Source organism: Ornithorhynchus anatinus, chromosome 2, assembly GCF_004115215.2.
Source record: "Ornithorhynchus anatinus isolate Pmale09 chromosome 2, mOrnAna1.pri.v4, whole genome shotgun sequence".
NCBI classification, from domain to species: domain Eukaryota; kingdom Metazoa; phylum Chordata; class Mammalia; order Monotremata; family Ornithorhynchidae; genus Ornithorhynchus; species Ornithorhynchus anatinus.
Genome location: NC_041729.1, coordinates 47,450,123 through 47,469,538, shown reverse-complemented (window position 1 = coordinate 47,469,538; position 19,416 = coordinate 47,450,123). Strand labels below are relative to the sequence as shown.

Genomic DNA, 19,416 nt, shown 5'->3' with positions numbered 1-19,416 from the left:
TCTTAAGTGGGTCAGGAGGCTCCCCATTATTCCATCTTACCTGGCTTACCATCAGAAGCCAGGCTTGACTAGAGTTGACCACACTATGGGCAGGGAAAAGAGGAAAGAAAATCAAGGTCTCACCTCATGAGGGTCAGGCGGATTTCAAAAGCTGGTGAATAGTCTTCATAGTAGATGATGATGGAAAAGATGATGGGAGTGATGAAGTTAGCCAGAGTGATCACAACTGAGGGTAAATACTGCACAAGGAGATTCTCTCCAAATATTAGCTCCTTGCTCTCCTGCAGATACAAAATATCTCACCTGAATTAAAATGAATGACAGCTGCCCTATTCATGCATTTAAATCCCATCTCCTCACCCACTGACACATTCACTACCTCTTGGAACATAAACTTTCTATAAAGGGGAATTTTGTTTTTTCATGGTATTTGTTAAGCACTTACTAGGTGCCAAGCACTGTACAAAGTGCTGGGGTAGAGGTAGGCTAATCAGGTTGGAAACAGTCCATGTTCTGCATGGAGCTCACATCTTAATCTCCTTTTCACAGACGAGTTAATTGAGGCACAGAGACTAATCCAAGGTCACACACAGCAGACAAGTGGTGGAGCCAGGATTAGAACCCAGTCCTTCTGACTCCCAGGCCCATGCTCTATCCACTAGGTCATGCTTCTTCTCAAAGTCTTTTACAAAGATTCTTTCCCAACTCATTGCTCCCATGAAAGTAATCATGTTCCATGATTTTCTCTTTAGCTCTAGAGATTTAGAAGTACAGAGAGTAAAAGATTCGGTCCAAAGAGACAAGATGGACTCTTTCTGAATCTGGGACTCGGACTTCCCGTGTACTGGACTTTATCCAGGTCCTTACCATGTACATGTTTTCCTGGGAGTACACAGTTGCTAGGTAGATAGAGTAAAAGCATCCTATCAAGACTGCGAAGACTATAGTGTTTAAAATCAGCCTCAAAGAATAGATCCACAGCTTTTGTTCTGGAGTCCTTTCGGCTATCTTCTGTCTCAGTCTTTCTTCTTCCAAATCGGTCTACAAAAAAAGGAAAATCATTTTTAAGAGTGGAACACTTGGGCAGAGAAAGACACTAGTGTGGTCAGAACTTGATCAAGGCTGTGTAAATCTAGCAGGATGAGAAAGGATTTAAACCTTTTCTCCTAATGACCCTCATGCCAGCCCAGTTCAATCATCCCGTGTGTTACAGTGAGAGCTGGCAGAACTGTACAGATGTTCAGGTGCATCTGAGACTGAGAGGAGAGAGAAGGGGACAAAGAGTCGGAAACAGGATGGAGGTGGAAGATGGACATTCAGGAATTTACCTGGAAAGTGCTTTGGACACTTTCCAAATGATAGCAGAAGAGAGCAAGAGCCTAAATTTGTCCTTATGGTTGCCATGCAGAACAAAACCTGTTCCTGAGACATTTGGACTTAGCGGCAGCTTCACCTAGTCACTTGGCATTCTGGAAATTTGCTTGGCATGTTAGATTGGGGTACTGTGATCCTTGGTTGGAAACTCTGGGAGAACGCCTTGGCTGGACTAGAAAAGTTTTTATCCAGAGAACAATTTCACTTGATGCTGTAAGACAACATCCTGAAGAAGCACCTCTCCCCAAGTTCTTTAGCAACTTCTTCCCCCTTATCTTTGCTCACTGTAAACTAGATGCTCTGCTACTGTTCCTTACTAGGTGTAAAAAGCCATGCTTTCTTGCTTTGGGGTCCTTCCAGGAACATCTCCCCCAAATAGGTTTTCCATTATGTGGTGGCTTCAAAAAGGGGATGTGTGTTTATGATGTAACTTATGATGACAAAATGGCATTTGTTATGTGCTTTCTATGTGCTCGGCACTAGCCCTGTCGTAAGCGATGGAGGTATATATAATTCAATCAGGTCAGACACGATCTCTGTCCCACGCGGGGCTCACAGTTTAAAGGGGAGGGAGAAGAGGGATTTAACCGCCATTTTACAGATGAAGAAATGGAGGCCCAGAGCAGTTAAGTGAATTACCTGAAGTCACACAGGAGGCAAGCCATAGTTGGGATGAGAACCCTGGCCTCCTGACTCCCAATCCTTTGCTCTTTCCCCCGGGTCATGCTGCCTCTCAAATCTTAACTCTGCAAGGACTCCCAAGTAAAGCTCAAAGTGACTTACTTTGAGCTCATATTGCAAACTGCTGTGCTTTAGCTGAGCGGTGTTCAGATCTGTTATACAGAAGTCCCATCCGGCAAAGATTTTGTTGCAGTAACTCTGGAACTGATCCTCACCACGGACTAGGTTTTGTTTGAATCCTTCCACTGACCTGAGATGACAGAGACATGCTCATTGCCTTTGAAAATTCAGGAAAAATTGTACAACGGCACATTTCATTATGCTAATTACAAAACAGCTAGGTGGGATCCCAAAGTTTCTATGCTTAGAATAAAAGTGCTCTCTTACCTCTTCCAAGGAGAAGGAAGCTGCTAATGAAACATATATTACACCTGTATAAGCCTCTTATGTATCTCCATTGTCCAAAATCATTCCTTCCCCAACTAAGCCCGTATTTTCCCCTACTCCCTCTCTCCTCTGTGTCGCTATGCACTTGAATCTGGTCCCTTTCAACTCTTGATAGTCTTTTTTTATGGTATTTGTTAAGTGCTTACTATGCGCCAGGCACTGTATTTAGCGCTGGAGTGGAAACAAGCAAATCGGGTTGGACACAGTCCCTGTCCTGCATGGGGCTCACAGTCTTAATCCCCATTTTACAGATGACGTAAATGAGGCTCAAAGAAGTGAAGTGATTTGCTCGAGGTCACACAGCAAACAAGTGGCAAAGCCAGGTCCTCCTCTTCCCAGACCCATGCTCTATCCACTAGGCCACGCTGCTTCCCAGCTCATCCTCAGCCTCACAGCCCTTCTATGTATCCGTAATGTATTTTAATGTCTGTCTCCCCCTATAAACTGTAAGCACCTTGTGGGCAGGAAACTAGTCTACCAACTCTGTTGCATAAGCAGCATGGCTCAGTGGAAAGAGCACGGGCTTAGGAGTCAGAGGTCACAGGTTCTAATCCCGGCTCCACCACCTGTCAGCTGTGTGACTTTGGGCAAGTCACTTAACTTCTCGGTGCCTCGGTTACCTCATCTATAAAATGGGGATTAAGACTGTGAGCCTCACGTGGTACAACCTCATTACCCTGTATCTACCCCAGCGCTTAGAACAGTGCTCGGCACACAGTAAGCACTTAACAAATACCAACATTATTATTATTACTTTCCCAAGCGTTTAGTACAGTGATCCAGCCACAGTAAGAGCACAGTACTTTGGCTGATTGATTCTGATTCTTGAAGAGGGAATAGCCATCCTGCTTCCCAAGTAAGAGTTGGAGGGAGTCTTAGGTCTGCTGGAGGGGTCTCCCCCACCAACCCCCGCCACCCTCAGCTGTTGTTAGATGCCCCAGTTCATATTTGTGATAAAGATAGGGATAAGGTGATGAAGCCCTAGATTCAGGAGGGACTCTCCCCCAACGTCCTGGCCTTCACCCAGGGGGCAGTGAGAGCAGAGATAAGCATGATTTAGGGAATTAGCATAGCTTGGTAGATAGAGGTCGGGCCTGGGAGTCAGAAGAACCTGGGTTCTAATCCCAGTCTGCCACATGTCTGCAGTGTGACCTTGGGTAAGTCACTTAACTTTTCTGTGCCTCAGTTACCTCATCTGTAAAATGGGGATTAAGAATGAGAGCCATATGGGACAGGGACTGTGTCCAGTCTGATCAGCCTTTACCTACCCCAGCGCTTAGAACAGTACTTGGCAGATACTAAGGGCTTAACAAGTAGCATAATTATTATTATTATTCTCTAGTCCCCATTCTCACCCACCATTTCAATTCTCCTCCTTCCCCCACAATGTTTCAGCCAAACCCCAAGGCCCTCGCCACCCACCTTCACCAGCAGCCGTGGACTACAGCAATTTCAAGTGGCAAACAAGTGATAAATAAGTAGACTTTACCTTTTCACTATCCAGATGAGACTCAGTGCTAGATAAGCAAAAGTGCTCAGTAAATATGCCAGGGGAATATTGTAGGTGATGCCTTTGAATTTCACTGCATCCAGAGAGTAATATCCATAAAACAAGCTGGTGTGCTCCAGGAAACCCTGCACAGAGGGACAAAGGGCACACGATAACATTTGGGTTACAAAAGAGCAGTGTCCCGTTAAGGTTATAGAACTGTCTTATGCCTTCAGCAGTTGAAGAAAGATATCTCTGCCTTGGTAGGGCCCTTCATGACATGTCGCTGACTGACCGTTTTAGCATTTAAGGCAAAAAAGCTTTCTCGTCATCACAGCCAAGTGGTTTTCTTTCAAGGCCACCAGGAGAACGACTGTGTGTCAGTGGATCTTTGAATTTAAGAGAATAAGAATAACTGTGGCATTTGTAAGGGTTTAAGAGAAGCAGTGTGGCCTAGATGATTGAGCACGGGCCTGGGAGTGAGAAGACCCTGGGTTCTGATCCTGATTCAGTCACTTGTCTGCTGTGGGACTTTTTTTGCCAGGTATTTGTTAAGCGCTTACAGTGTGGCAAATACTGTTCTAAATGCTGGGATAGGTATAAGTTAAATAGGTTGGACACAGTCCCTGCCTGTCCCACATGGGGCTCGCAGTCTAAGTAGGAGGGAGAACAGGAGAACTGAGGCACAGAGAAGTGACTTTCCCCTAAGACTGTGAGTCCCGTGAGGGAAAAGGACCACAGCTAATTTGATTAGCTTGTATCTACCCCAGCCCTTAGTACAGTGCTTAATAAAGACCTAAAAAAAAGAGTTCTTACTATGTTTCAAGCATTGTGCTATGTACTGGAGTAGGTACAAAATACTCGGATTAGACATACAGACTCACAGTCTCCCCCTGAGATAAGGATAAGGAAACTGAGGCAAAGAGAAGAACTGAGTAACTTGCCCAAAATCTCATAGCAGGTATGTGGTGGAGATGGGATTAAAACCCAGGAGTCCCTGTTCCCAGTCCTGTGCTCTTTCCCATTAGGCCACAGTAATCAAATAAATTAAAGGTCTCGCTTTGAGGTTAGTACGCTGCCTTGAGGCTTTCTCTACACCATAGCAGCATTCAGGGATGGCTCCCTTCTGGCCTCCGTTATCCAAATACTTTGCATGGCGAAGTATAGAACGGCAGAATTCTGATCAGCCTGGTGTTTTAATAGATGCCCATGTCCGCACCCACACACCAAAAGACCACTCATGATTGAGGTCATTTGTACAAATACTCAGTACAACTACTACTAACTGGCTTCCGTTTGAGAGAGTGTCCATAATACGCTGGCTGACTCTCACCTCACTGGAAGTCAAATGGATGTGTTGACTCTCCTGGGTCTCTGCTTAGCGATCAGGCAACAACCCCCACTCCCTCCTTATCCCCTCCTCTCAGTCCTCATTAAACTTTTCCTCTCTCCATCATGGGTTTTTGAAATTATTTCCCCATTCCCCCATGGTCCCATGTTTCCCGCCCCTTCAAACGGCTCCATACTGGAGGCTGGTGTTGTAATCTCAGGGTTCTAATCCTAGCTCTGCCACTTGTCTACTGGGTGCTCCTGGGCAAGTCACTTAACTCGTCTGTGCCTCAGTTCCCTCATCTGTAAAATGGGGGTTAAGACTGTGAGCCCCAAATGGGACAGGGGCTGTGTGCAACTGATTAGTTTGTATCTACCCCAGGGCTCAATGAAGTGCCTGGCATACAGTAAGCGCTTAAGATACCATAAAAAAAGACAAAGGATGTGTTGTAAAACCGAAACATTCTTAAAATTCATGTTAATCATTGGGGCTGGAAATCAATGGTGGCCATTAGAGGGCATTATATGCCAAGGTTGATTCCCAAGCTAAGCTCTATCCACTCTATTTCCTTTTTTTGTTAATTTTCAAAATAGGTACATGTCATTTCCAGGTGCCTATTTCAGAATGTTAACTGCCATGAGAGACAGGAGACCTACCAGACTCATCTACTTTCAAAGGACAAAGCCCCAAACCTTACAAAGATCAACTCATAAAACTTGATTGATGCAATATACCTGCGCATCACAATCATCCTCACAATCATTATGGAGTTTTCCCTCCCAGAGCAAAACAAAACAACTTCTCAATCACGAATCCACAAAGTAATTCTCTCTACACCAAACATTTTCTTAGGAATTGTCTTGCTTGAGTCATTAAATAAACAGTATATTGGAGAGCCACAGGATGAAAAGACCACTTATTTCACAGGTCAAGAAGAAACTCAGAGGGATTACTTGGCATCTGTTTAGGCTGTTAAGGCTGGCATACTTATATATTTTTGAAACTAGAGCATTTCCCATAGTCAAGGAATACTGGCTAAAGAGGATCAGAATTGGAGTTGATAGAGTGGATAAGCTTCCCAGCTCTACAACACATTCTTTAATATGTTTCATTAAGTTTTTCCTCACATGTACTCCAAAGGTACATAAACAAATATATAAGTATATATTTTCACATAAATGAAAATCATTTTTAAAAGAATTTACTGTTTTTCGACTTTATGATGCCATTTTCAAAAGAAATAATAAAATATCTGGATTGGCTTCAGGATGGCTATACCACATAGAAGAAACAACTTTTTAAAGGTAGCCATAATTATTACAGATCAGGAGGTCTTCGAGAAATTCAGATGCAAATCTAGGAGAAATTCAGTTAGCTTTGCATTCATTTATTCTAATTTATTTTGGGGGCACCTATTGTGTGCAAAATACTGAGGAAGAAAATAATATATAGTAGTCCTTCACCTCAGAATGGTAAAGTTCTCCCAAGAGTGCATGCACGTGTGGCCGAATATAAAAGTCAGTCAATCAATCATATTTATTGAGCACTTACTGTGTGTAGAACACTGTACTAAGCCCTTGGCAGAGTGCAATACAACAATATAACAGAGTTGATAGACACGTTCCCTACCCAGAACGAGCTTAATAAAGGATAAATACAACTCGGCCTGGCCCTCAAAGAGCTTGCAATCTAAAAATAGGTGCTGGAGGTTGGAGAGATTTGATTTTTCTTAACCAGAGTTGTCAGTGCTGTTGGACAACTCTGTTGCAGACCAGTACTTGGGTTCTTTTAATTTATTATTATTATTATGACACTTAAGTGCTACAATGTCCAACCACTGTTCTAAGCACTGGTTTCCATACAAGTTGATCAGACTGGACACAGTCCCTGTCCCACATGGGGCTCACACTCATTCATTCATTCATTCAATAGTATTTATTGAGTGCTTACTATGTGCAGAGCACTGCACTAAGCACTTGGAATGTACAAATCAGTAACAGATAGAGACAGTCCCTGCCCTTTGCCGGGCTTACAGTCAAAACGGGGGAGACAGACAGACTAAAACAATAGCAATGAATAGAATCAAGGGGATGAACAGCTCATTAAAACAATAGCAAATAAATAGAATCAAGGTGATGTACATCTTAATCACCATTCTGACAGATGAGGTAACTGAAGCCCAGAGAAGTGAAGTGACTAGCCCAAGGTCATACAGCAGACATGTGGCGGAGCCAGAAATAGAACCCAGGTCCCTCTGACTCCCAAGCCTGTGCTCTATCCACTAAGCCTGGGAACAGTACTGGAGGGGAACAGCAGCAGTTTGAAATAGCAGGGTCAGGGGAAGGGGAACACCATTTATAAACACTGGCAGAGAGAAAGAATTTTGGCCTGTAGCCAACCTGCCGATTCATAGGTGATATAAATAATCCTTAACAAAGATTCAGAAAGTTATTTTCCTAGGGAAAAAACCCTGCTCTGGGTTGTTCTAGAACACAAATAGATGATTAATTTAAATACTTACTGTACCAGAAAGCAAGTCTATTATGTAGCTGTAGAAATAAATGAGTCCACTGCTCACAACTCTATATACTGTGCAATGAGATTCTGCCAAAGGAAAAATAAATTACAGGAGAGGGTAACTCAGAGATCAAGATTTTGTTTCCAGTTCAATCACAAAGTGTTTGTAGTTCTAACACATCTAAGGCTTTCGCGTAGGCCAAAACCTTCCCCTGGAGAACAGGGGTGCCACTTTGAAAGAGCAAAGGGTTTAGAAGAGGCTTACCTAGGGCTATTAACTCACAGGCGACAAAGGGGATGATCATTCCCATGGAATAGGAAATGTGGGAAGAGCCGTTAACTTCAATCCCACAGCTTTTTTGGGCAAGGGGGAGAGCTACCTGGCCCACTCCATCCCCTGGATCTGGATGGGAGCCAGAAGCAGAACTAAGATGACAATTCCACCTTTGGTCCCCTTCCAGTGGACTGTGACTCCCGGTCTAGCCTGGCCTAGACATCCGGCAGGGTTTCTCTTGCTCCCAGTGGGCTCCAAAGCCATGCCAGAGGCTTCTATCAGCCCAACTAGGCCTACAGGCTGGAGCTTCTTCTCCCTCTATCAAAAACACTGGACGAGGTGTTTTTGTGACTCTCATCTGGACTCAGTGCTGGGGGCTTTTCTATCCACCAGTGTGCTCCAGGGCCAGTCATGAGGGCAAATGAGGAGCCTCCGCCTCTGTAAACCTCATCTCCTGGACACCATCACTTCTCAAATCCCCATCCCAACTTCACCCCTCTGGCCAGTAACTAACCCAGCCACTGGAATGACATTTATTGAGCACTTACTACATGCAGAGCACTGTACTAAGCGATTGGAAGAGTACAATACAACAGAATTAGCAGATACATTCCCTGCCCATTACGAGCTTACAGTCACCACAGCTTTACAACTTCAACTCCCAGACTTGCTTGTCCCAGGGCTTCGCTGAGACCTGAGCGTTTCCAGTTTGGGTGAAAAAAACCCCACATGTGGCTTTCTAACTTAGCTCTTTGGAGCCTGTTCCTTCCCAGTCTCCTTAGCCCTCCATTCCCCGAATCACTGCCCCCAGACTCATAATGAAAAGTGCTCCCGCCCCTCCCCAAATACTTACCCACATTTTTAGGAGAAGATGACACAAAACTGCTTTCAATAACCCCGTGCTTAGAAATGATGATTGGGAGTAAAATAAACCCGAACATCACAAGAAATATGACAAAATTCAAAGCCACCAGGAACCGCAGGAAGGAGAAATAAGACTGAATCCCTGTGCCAAATTTTCCTGGAAAACAGAGCCATAAACATGCATTTTCCACCACCAGCACAGAAATCCGATTGCCTTAATTAATTGGGACTGAGGCAAATTTAGATAACTGAACAAACAAGGTGTGGCTATCTCCAAACAAGCCCAGACCACTCTACTCTGCTCGTCTTCTGGGCATTTTTTTCTCTTTTCTCCAATATTCTAAACTGCTTTCATTCAGATCCCCACGATCTAAACACTTTTCAATTATTATTATTATTATTATGTATTTAAGTGCTTACTATGTGCCAGACACTGTATTACATGCTGAGGAACATACAAATTAATTAGGTTGGGCCCAGTTCATGTCCCCCATGGGACTTGATTCCTATTTTACAGATGAGGTAATTGATAGATAAGTGAAATGACTTGCCCACGGTCACATGGCAGACAAGTGTCAGAGTTGGTATTAGAACCCAGGTCCTTCTGACTCCCAGGCTCATGCTCTTTCCACTAGGCCATGCTGCCTCTCCACTATTAAAGTCAAATCAATCAACTGATGGTATTTATTGAATGCTTACTATGTGGAGAGCACTGAACTAAGTACTTGGGAGAGTACAACACAACAGAGTCAACCCTGCCCCAGTTTGAAACCGGCCCAAATCCCATGAGATTCTCTGCAGACTGTGCCAGGCTGGGTGTAGAGCCTTATGCAGGTTTCTAATCTGGAGAAACCTGCAGGCTAGTCTCAACGAAGCTCCAGGATAATAATGAGCTCTTTAGAACGGGGAAAAAAATTGTGTTATTTGGTAAGCCCTTACTATGTGCCAGACACTAAGCGCTGGGGTGGACACAAGCAAATCGAGTTGGACACAGTCCTCATCCACGTAGGACTCACAGTCTCAATCCCCATTTTATAGATGAGGTAACTGAGGCCCAGAAAAGTGAAGTGACTTGCCCAAGATCACACTAGCAGACAAGTGGCAGAGCCAGGATTAGAACCCATGACCTTCTGGCTCTATCCACTACACCATGCTGCTTCTCTTGGGAAACATGTGAAAATGTTTCCAAGAGGATGTGGAAAGTCCTCTGGTATTCTTTAAAGATAGAGTCCCATTTAACTAGGATACTTTAGAGACAGTCTGTCCGGAATGGGTATTGTCCTCTGAGCCTGAAGGGGTTCATCATAATGATAATACTTCATCTTCAGCAACCACTTTCATTTCCAAAGTGCTTTCTCTCATTTTAACCTCACATCATCCTTGGGAGGGAGGGGCAGGGGTTATCATCCCCATTTTACAGAAGGTCAAACTGAGGCCCAGAGAGGTGAAGTGACCTGCTCAGGTCATATGGTGACTCAGTAGGAAAACTGGTCAAGAACGCAATCCCAGGCCCAATCCCGGCTCTGAAAGACATTCCCAGGCATTTGCATGGCCTAGTGGAAAGAGCTTGGGCCTGGGAGTCAGAGGATCTGGGTTCTAATTCCGGCTCTGCCACAGGTCTGCTGTGTGACCTTTGGCAAATAACTTAACTTCTCTGCACTTCAGCTCCCTCATCCACAAAGTGGAGATTCAATGCCCGCTCTACCTTCTGCTTAGACTGTGAGTCCCATGTGGGATCTGATTATCTACAACTTACCCCAGTGCTTAGTATAGTGCTTGACAGAGAGTAAGCGCTCAAAAGTACCATTATTATTGTTATTACTAATTGGCAGGTAAAGCCCTTTCTCACATCTCCCAGCACCTCAGCCTCCTGACTGGGTTCACGCACCACAGTAAGGCAAAGGTAAAGTGAAAGTCACTGAGCATAAAATCTTCAAGATGGTGCTCTGACAAAAGTCCCTCCTACCACCCCAAGGCCACATTCATTGGTCATCCCCCAAAATCACACATGCGATCCCAATACCCTCAATACTGCGAATGTCATTCCTCCACAGCTCCAGATGGGATGACAGCTCCTTAGCTTCATCTATGAATTTTTTCCATGACTTGCTGCTGTACTGTTTCCACTGGTCCCATTCGGATAAATACTGGGTCTGGGTCTCCTGAATTTCCCTAAGAAAATGATAATAATGGCATTCATAATTATAAGGTATTCAGGATTTATTATATGCTGGAATCAATTCTGAGTGCAGTTCTATTAGCAATCTCTCACACAAGATTACTATATACAGATTGTTGAGAAACAAAAATACTGTGATATCATGTCATAAAATGGTATCAATATAATCAGCTGAATTTTTAAAATATCTTTTGCATACCTGCCTGGAGAACATTCAAATCTTTATTTATTACTTTATTCCCAACAGTATTTTACATAAATATTGGCTCAATCGATACCCTTTGGACTGCCATAGGAACTCAAGTCTTCTTGAAAAACAGCAGTAGCAAAAGGCCACAGGGGATAGGCTTCCTCAGGTCTGATTCCTCAGGACTTTCAAAGTCTGAGACTTGGTTCCAGAGCTCAGAAGTAACACTTCTGGGTGTGGGAGTAGATATGTCCAGAGAAAGATCACAGATACAGATAAAGATCAAAGATCACAGATGACTTCATCCACTTAACTGACTTTATCCTTCGAATCAGAGGACATGGGTTCTAGTCCTGATTCTACCATTGGTCTGCTGTGTGACCTTGAGCAAGTCACTTAGCTTCTCTGTAAAATGGGGATTAAAACCTACTCCCTCCTACACAGACTGTGAGCCCCACGTGGATAAAATCTATGGCTGTCCTGATTAACTTACCTAACCCAGAGCGTAGAACAGTGCTTGACATAGTGCTTAACAACACCATAATTATTATTACCAATACACATATTTCTATTTTCCACTCTAGTGGTATCTTTGCCTTCGTCTCTGCCCTCCCTTCCTACCTCCAAACTCAGGCTGCCCAAAAAAGCATGGAACCTCTCTCCAGTCTACTATCCAACTTGTTATAGATCCCCCTCCCATTAAATTGCAATTCCCAGTCCATCTCCTCCAAGAAACTGCTCAACATTAGTACCAACCTTTCTTTACAATGCCAACCAATCTCTTAGTCTCAACACGATTATAAGTTTTCTGCCTCACACTGTCCTACTAGATTTCAGGCTCCCTAGAAGCATTAACTATGACTATTCTTTACAATAACTAGCTCAACACTACACCCTGGGGTTGTTCAGTCAGTCAGTTTATTTACTGAGCATTTACTGTGTGCACAGCACTTCACTAAGCACTTGGGAAACCTCACTTCTCTGTGCCTCAGTTACCTCTTCTGTAAAATGTCCTCTGTCCTATGTGCCTGTCTTCCCCTTCAGCCTATGAGCCCCTTAGGGACCAGGGATCCTGCTTTGAGTGCTTTGTGTAATTGCTTGAGCATCTATTAAGAGTGTTTTGACCATTGTGTTTACTATGATAATAACAGCAACAATAAAATACTTCTCAGTGGCACCTGGGGCAGGTGTCACACCCTGGACTCAGCCTGTCATCCAGGAAGAATAGTTTTTGTTCACCTTCAGTATCTCGCTTTCCAATTTAAAGGAAGAAGCAGCATGGGGTAGTGGATAGAGCCCAAGCCTGGGAGTCAGAAGGTCGTGGGTTCTAGTCCCATCTCCGCCACTTTGCTGTGCAACCTTGGGCAAGTCACTTCACTTCTTTGTGCTTCAGTCACCTCATCTGTAAAATGGGAATTGAGACTGGAAGCCCCACGTGTCTAACCTTTCATTCATTCATTCATTCATTCAATAGTATTTATTGAGCGCTTACTATGTGCAGAGCACTGTACTAAGCACTTGGGATGAACAAGTCGGCAACAGATAGAGACAGTCCCTGCTGTTTGACGGGCTTACAGTCTAATCGGGGGAGACGGACAGACGAGAACAATGGCAATAAACAGCGTTAAGGGGTAGAACATCTCGTAAAAACAATGGCAACTAAATAGAATCGAGGCGATGTACAATTCATTAACAAAATAAATAGGGTAACGAAAATATATACAGTTGAGCGGACGAGTACAGTGCTGTGGGGATGGGAAGGGAGAGGTGGAGGAGCAGAGGGAAAAGGGGAAAATGAGGCTTTAGCTGCGGAGAGGTAAAGGGGGGATGGCAGAGGGAGTAGAGGGGGAAGAGGAGCTCAGTCTGGGAACGCCTCTTGGAGGAGGTGAGTTTTAAGTAGGGTTTTGAAGAGGGAAAGAGAATCAGTTTGGCGGAGGTGAGGAGGGAGGGCGTTCCGGGACCGCAGGAGGACGTGACCCGGGGGTCGACGGCGGGATGGGCGAGACCGAGGGACGGTGAGGAGGTGGGCGGCGGAGGAGCGGAGCGTGCGGGGTGGGCGGTGGAAAGAGAGAAGGGAGGAGAGGTAGGAAGGGGCGAGGTGACGGAGAGTTGTTTGGAGCGGAGGTCGATAGGCAACCACTGGAGTTGTTTAAGAAGGGGAGTGACATGCCCAGATCGTTTCTGCAGGAAGATGAGCCGGGCAGCGGAGTGAAGAATAGACCGGAGCGGGGCGAGAGAGGAGGAAGGGAGGTCAGAGAGAAGGCTGACACAGTAGTCTAGCCGGGATATAACGAGAGCCCGTAATAGTAAGGTAGCCGTTTGGGTGGAGAGGAAAGGGCGGATCTTGGCGATATTGTAGAGGTGAAACCGGCAGGTCTTGGTAACGGATAGGATGTTTGGGGTGAACGAGAGGGACGAGTCAAGGATGACACCGAGATTGCGGGCCCGAGAGACGGGAAGGATGGTCGTGCCATCCACGGTGATAGAGAAGTCTGGGAGAGGACCAGGTTTGGGAGGGAAGATGAGGAGCTCAGTCTTGCTCATGTTGAGTTTTAGGTGGCGGGCCGACATCCTGTTATCCTGATCCTAACCTGATTATCTTGTGTCCACCCCAGCACTTAGTACTATGCCTAGCACATAGTAAGAACTTAACAAATACCACTTATTATTATTATTTCAGCAAAAAAAAATTCAGAACATGAATCAATTTCAGAAAGCCTTATTGTTAAGGAGGCAAGGATCATCTTTCCACATCCCATCGTGCCACCTCTGGAATAGCTTATCGGGCAGCTGAAAGATGACTATTGAACAAACCTCAGTCTCCTCTTCTCAGAGATATTCATCGCAAATTCTCTTATTGACTGTCCTCTGAAATAATTCTCCTCCCTCAAATCTTCCAATGGAGTCCTGACCTCGGCCGTCTCCTGCCTCTGCAGGGTGTTTTTCTCCTGGTCTCTCCCGGTCTTAGACATCCTCCGCCTCACGATGGACCGGTAACTGGGCAGTTGTTGGAGGAAAGCCACGTTGGGCAGAGTCAAGGAATCCATTTCTGGAGCAAAAATATCTGGGGAAACAGCCAGAGAGAGAAAACAGTTCCCTGGTGAACAGCGGGAGAAAATGACAGTGAAATCATGTACCATAGCAAGTCTTTGCTGATGGCGATCTGACCGGGCCAGTAAAGTATGTTGGAATGAACTGTTCGACTTACCTATGACTAGCTGAATGGCTTAGTGGAAAGAGCACAGTCCTGGGAGTTGGAAAGACCTGGGTTTTAATCCCTTCTGTGTGACCCTGGGCAAGTCACTTAACTTCTCCATACCCCAGTTACCTCATCTGTAAAATGGGAATTCAATGCCTGATTTCCCTCCCTCTTAGACTGTGAGCCCCATGAGGGACAGGACCAGGGTCCGACATGGTTAATTTGTATTTAGCCCAGTGCTGACAACAGTGCTTGGCACGTAGCAAGCTCTTAGTAAATATGATGATGATAAAATAATAACAAAGAGAGGCAAGTACAATTCTGCCCACCAAGGAATCAAAGTTGCCACCTTTACAAAGTCACAGTACTAGGAATAGTATTTATTAAGGACTTAGGATGAGTAAATCACTGAAATAAACACTGGAAAAGGAACACAAAGATGAGTACAGACACAAATCTAAGAATTAGAGTGGGGTGGGGAGTGGGTGGCAGACACATGAGGAAAGATGAACAAAAATATAAGAGATAAGGATGAAATCAACACGAAAGTAATAGCAAGATTTCAGGGTCTTTGTGGCTCAGTCCAAAAAAAGACACGGTTGTGTCTTCGGTAGACCTACAGGAGAATAAATGCCAACTACCTAACGTGGGTACCTCCCCTCCTTTATTACAGTTCAAAGCCTACCTACTCCAGGAAGCCTCTCCTAATTAATCCTCATGGAGGAGATGTACCTTCAATAAGGGTTTGAAGGCGGGGATAAGTAACTGTCAGATTTGAGGATGGAGGACATTCCAGTCCAGTGGCAGGACTTGGGTGAGGAGTCGGCAGGGAGATAGATGAGAAGGAGGCACAGTGTGAAGGTTAGCGTTAGAGGAGCCAAGTGTGCAGGCTGGTTGTAGTAGGAGAGTGGCGAGGTGAGGTAGGAGGGGGCAAGATGATTGAGGCCTTTAAAGCCAATGGTGAGGAGTCTTTGTTTGATACGGAGGTGGACGGGCAACATGTCCTGAACATTTTTTTGAGGAATGGGGAAACATGTCCTGACCATTTTTGCACAAGTGATCTGGGCAGCAGAGTGAAGTATGGGCTGTTTATTGTTGTATTGTACTCTCCCCAAGTACTTAGTACAGTGCTCTGCTCACAGTAAGCACTCAATAAATATGACTGACTGACTGACTCCCAAGCCTGTGCTTTATCCACTAGGCTAAGCTGCGTCTCACTTGGCCGCCCTTCTGGGTAGGGGATATACATAGCAGCTCTATCCTACTGTACTCTCCCAAGTGCTCAGTGCAGTGCTCTGCACATAGTCAGAGCTCAATAAATACCAGTGATTATTTGAGTGAACTTTCAGTCATTAGGACAGCCCTCATGGTTTCTGTCTCCAATCATCTTGGGTGCATAGTTATTTCCCTACATCACAGAAGACAATGAAGGGCTATAAACAAAGAATACCATCCTTTCAAATATGTAGCAGGGCCTTCTCAGAAGCCTCATTGTGCATTTTTTCTCAAAGGAAGTGGCTAGCAATGACCCCCAGTCATAAAAAATGTTTTTAATTTGGACTTTTGAATTTTTAATTGGCGCTTGTTGTTTTTTGTAATGTATTCTTATTGTCCTTTATGGGCCTGACCTCACTCACTTGGATTGTGGGCCTTTCCTAGTTATGGGAACTGTGTTTTAGCAGATTATCTTTTCTATGCTCCAGCACTTAAAGTGCTTAGCACATAGTAAGTACTTTATTATTCTTCTTATTATTAATAGTGATGAATAATACACTTGTCAGAGATCACAGCTAGTCCATTGCTTATGAAAAACATTTATTTCCTCCAGCAAGGGAGAGACAGCAAAGGAGAAGCAGCAGGACCTACTACTAGACAGAACACGGGCCTGGGAGTCAGAAGGACCTGGGTTTTAATCCCTGCTCTGTCACTTGTCTGCAGTGTGACCTTGGGCAAATCACTTAACTTATCTGTAATTTATCTTATCTTATGCCTCATTTGTAAAATGGGGATTATGGCTGTGAGCACCATATGGGACTACCCCAGCACTTAGAGCAGTGCCTCGTCTATAATAATGTTGGTATTTGTTAAGCCCTTACTATGTGCAGAGCACTGTTCTAAGCGCTAGGGTAGACACAGGGGAATCAGGTTGTCCCACATGGGGCTCACAGTCTTAATCCCCCTTTTACAGATGAGGTAACTGAGGCACAGAGAAGTTAAGTGACTTGCCCACAGTCACACAGCTGACAAGTGGCAGAGCAGGGATTAGAACCCACGACCTCTGACTCCCAAGCCCGGGATTCTTTCCACTGAGCCACGCTGCTATAGTAAGTGCTTAATAAATAGCATTTTTAAAAAAACCAAAAAACAGGTCCTACCCTCCTGAAGGTGGCCATCTCACTCTCCGGTATACACTAGAGTTTCTCCCAGGAGTCTCATCCAGGCAAATGAATTTGTTCAGAGGGCCATGTACGGGTGCATTATATAACACTTGCTCGGAATACATCCTACATTATGACCCAGCCACCAGTACTGACCTCACTCGTTACAATAAAATGTGTAAGAGCAGCATTTATTCAGTGCCTCCTCTGGGTCCAGGCTTCAAAACTCTGACACTTGGCACAACTCTATGGGAGCTAAATATATGGATTTTTCCCTTTGGGATAAACAGACAAGGCCCCATCTGTGTCAAGACCTGCTCCTAGAGGAGTAATTTGAATTGATTTTTACACAAGGGGATTTTACAGTTTAATTTACATTTGAATGCTAGGCTTGGGGCTCTAGTCATATGCATTAAGAGCTCCCGGTTTCCTTTGTGAAGCTCTAGATCACTTCTTCAGTCCATCGACTCCACGGTTTGCCCGTAAGGAGGAGATAGACAGCCTCACTCGCCCTCTGACCTTCTGAAAATGAATTAAGGAGATCAAGTTAGAATTGAGCTGCCTCTGAATCATTTTTTGTCCTGATCCTTGAAATGCAGTTTCCACCCCTCCCTGCCAGACCAGTTTGAAGGCTCCTGGACTATTATACCTAGACCCAAAGTTGCTCCTGCATTTTCTATGGTCTCCGTTAAGCACTTACTATGTGCCAGACACTGACTAAGCACTAGGGTGGATACAAGCAAATCAGGTAGGATGATGATGATAGTATTTGTCAAGTGCTTACTATGTGCCAAGCACTGTTCTAAGCACCAGGGTAGATACGAGGTAATCAGTTTGTTCCAGGAGCAGCTCACAGTCTTAATCCCCATTTTACAGATGAGGTAACTGAGGCACAGAGAAGTTAAGCCACTTGCCCAAAGTCACACAGCTGCCAAGTGGCAGAGCAGGGATTAGAACCCACGACCTCTGACTCCCAAGCCCGGGCTCTTTCCACTAAGCCACGCTGCTTCTCACATAGGGCTCACACTCTTAAACCCCATTTTACAGATGAGGAAACCTAAGCAGAGAGAAGTTAAGTGACTTGCCCAAAGTCACAAAGCAGACACTAGTAATAATAATGATCCTTAAGTGCCCAAGGTCACAAAACAGACACTAATAATAATTATTATTATGATACTTGTTAAGTGCTCACTGTGTGCCAAGAACTACGGTAGATACAAGTTAGTCAGGTTGAACAAAGTCCCTGCTCTACACGGGGTTCACACTCTCAGGTGAGAAGCAGCGTGGCTCAGTGGAAAGAGCACGGGCTTTGGAGTCAGAAGGTCATGGGTTCTAATCCCTGCTCGGCCACATGTCAGCTGTGTGACTCTGGGCGAGTCACTTAACTTCTCGGTGCCTCAGTTACCTCATCTGTAAAATGGGGATTAAGACTGTGAGCCCCACGTGAGACAACCTGATTCCCCTGTGTCTACCCCAGCGCTTAGAACAGTGCCACAGTGCTCAGCACATAGTAAGCGCTTAACAAACACCAACATTATTATTAGGTCAAGTACCAAAGGCAGGATTAGAACCCATGACCTTCTGACCCATGCTCTACCCATTATGCCATGTTGATCCCACAGGGAGCCCAGGACAGCTCTGGGTGGGCGCAACCCTCTCTAGGGGGCCGGCGAGGGGGAGGAGAAGAAGGAGGAAGGTGACCTGCGCTCTGGCTATGGCATGTGGTGTGGCCGGACCAGTGAGGACTCCCTGCGTCCACACTGGGCTACAGGGTGAGGTGAGCAGCTCTGTCCCATCAATCGACCCACTGCAATCATTAAGCACTTATCGTGTGCAGAGCACGGTTCTAAACACTTGGGAGAGTCCAACAACAAAGTTGGTAGATATGTTTCCTGCCCACAAGGAGCTTACAGTCTAGAAGGGGAGACAGACATTAAAATGAGTTATGGATATGTACATTAAGTGCCTACTCAACACCTCAACCTTTAGACCTGGGTTCCAATCCCGGCTCCACTTTGTGGGACCTTGGGCAAGTCACTTAACTTCTTTGTGCCCCAGTTCCCTCATCTGCAAAATGGGGATTCAATACCTGCTGTTTTTTGTGGTGTTGCTATGTATCAAACACTGTTCTAAGCGCTGGGGTAGATATAAGTTATTAGGTTGGACAGCGTCCCTGTCCTGCATGGGGGCTCACAGTCTACCTGTTCTCCCTTCTACTTAGACTGTGAGTCCGATGTGGGAGCTGATTATCTTCTATCTACCTCAGCGCTTAGTAGCGTGCTCGACACATAGTAAGTGCTTAACAAACACCACAAATAAATGTCTGTACATCCTAATACGAGATGTTTCTTACTTTTGCCCTGCTCACCATCTATTCATTCATTCAATCGTATTTATTGAGTTCTTACTGTGTGCAGAGCACTGGACTAAGCGCTTGGAAAGTACAATTTGGCACTTCCTCCTTCCTGCCCATTCACTCCTTTCACTAAATGGACTC

The 19,416-nt window shown here is 45.0% G+C and overlaps 1 protein-coding gene across 1 annotated transcript in view; it reads right to left on the bottom strand.

The window, feature by feature from the left end:
• TMC7 (transmembrane channel like 7) overlaps positions 1 to 19,416 on the bottom strand; it is a 39,440-nt gene that overhangs the window by 13,015 nt on the left and 7,009 nt on the right. Inside the window, exons 2-9 of the mRNA XM_039911106.1 lie at positions 14,157 to 14,406; positions 11,000 to 11,148; positions 8,966 to 9,133; positions 7,843 to 7,925; positions 3,992 to 4,137; positions 2,158 to 2,305; positions 868 to 1,041; positions 124 to 281 (exon numbers count right to left, since the gene is read on the bottom strand). Of these exons, the coding sequence (XP_039767040.1) occupies positions 124 to 281; positions 868 to 1,041; positions 2,158 to 2,305; positions 3,992 to 4,137; positions 7,843 to 7,925; positions 8,966 to 9,133; positions 11,000 to 11,148; positions 14,157 to 14,406 (1,276 nt within the window). The remainder of the gene's footprint in view (positions 1 to 123; positions 282 to 867; positions 1,042 to 2,157; positions 2,306 to 3,991; positions 4,138 to 7,842; positions 7,926 to 8,965; positions 9,134 to 10,999; positions 11,149 to 14,156; positions 14,407 to 19,416) is intronic.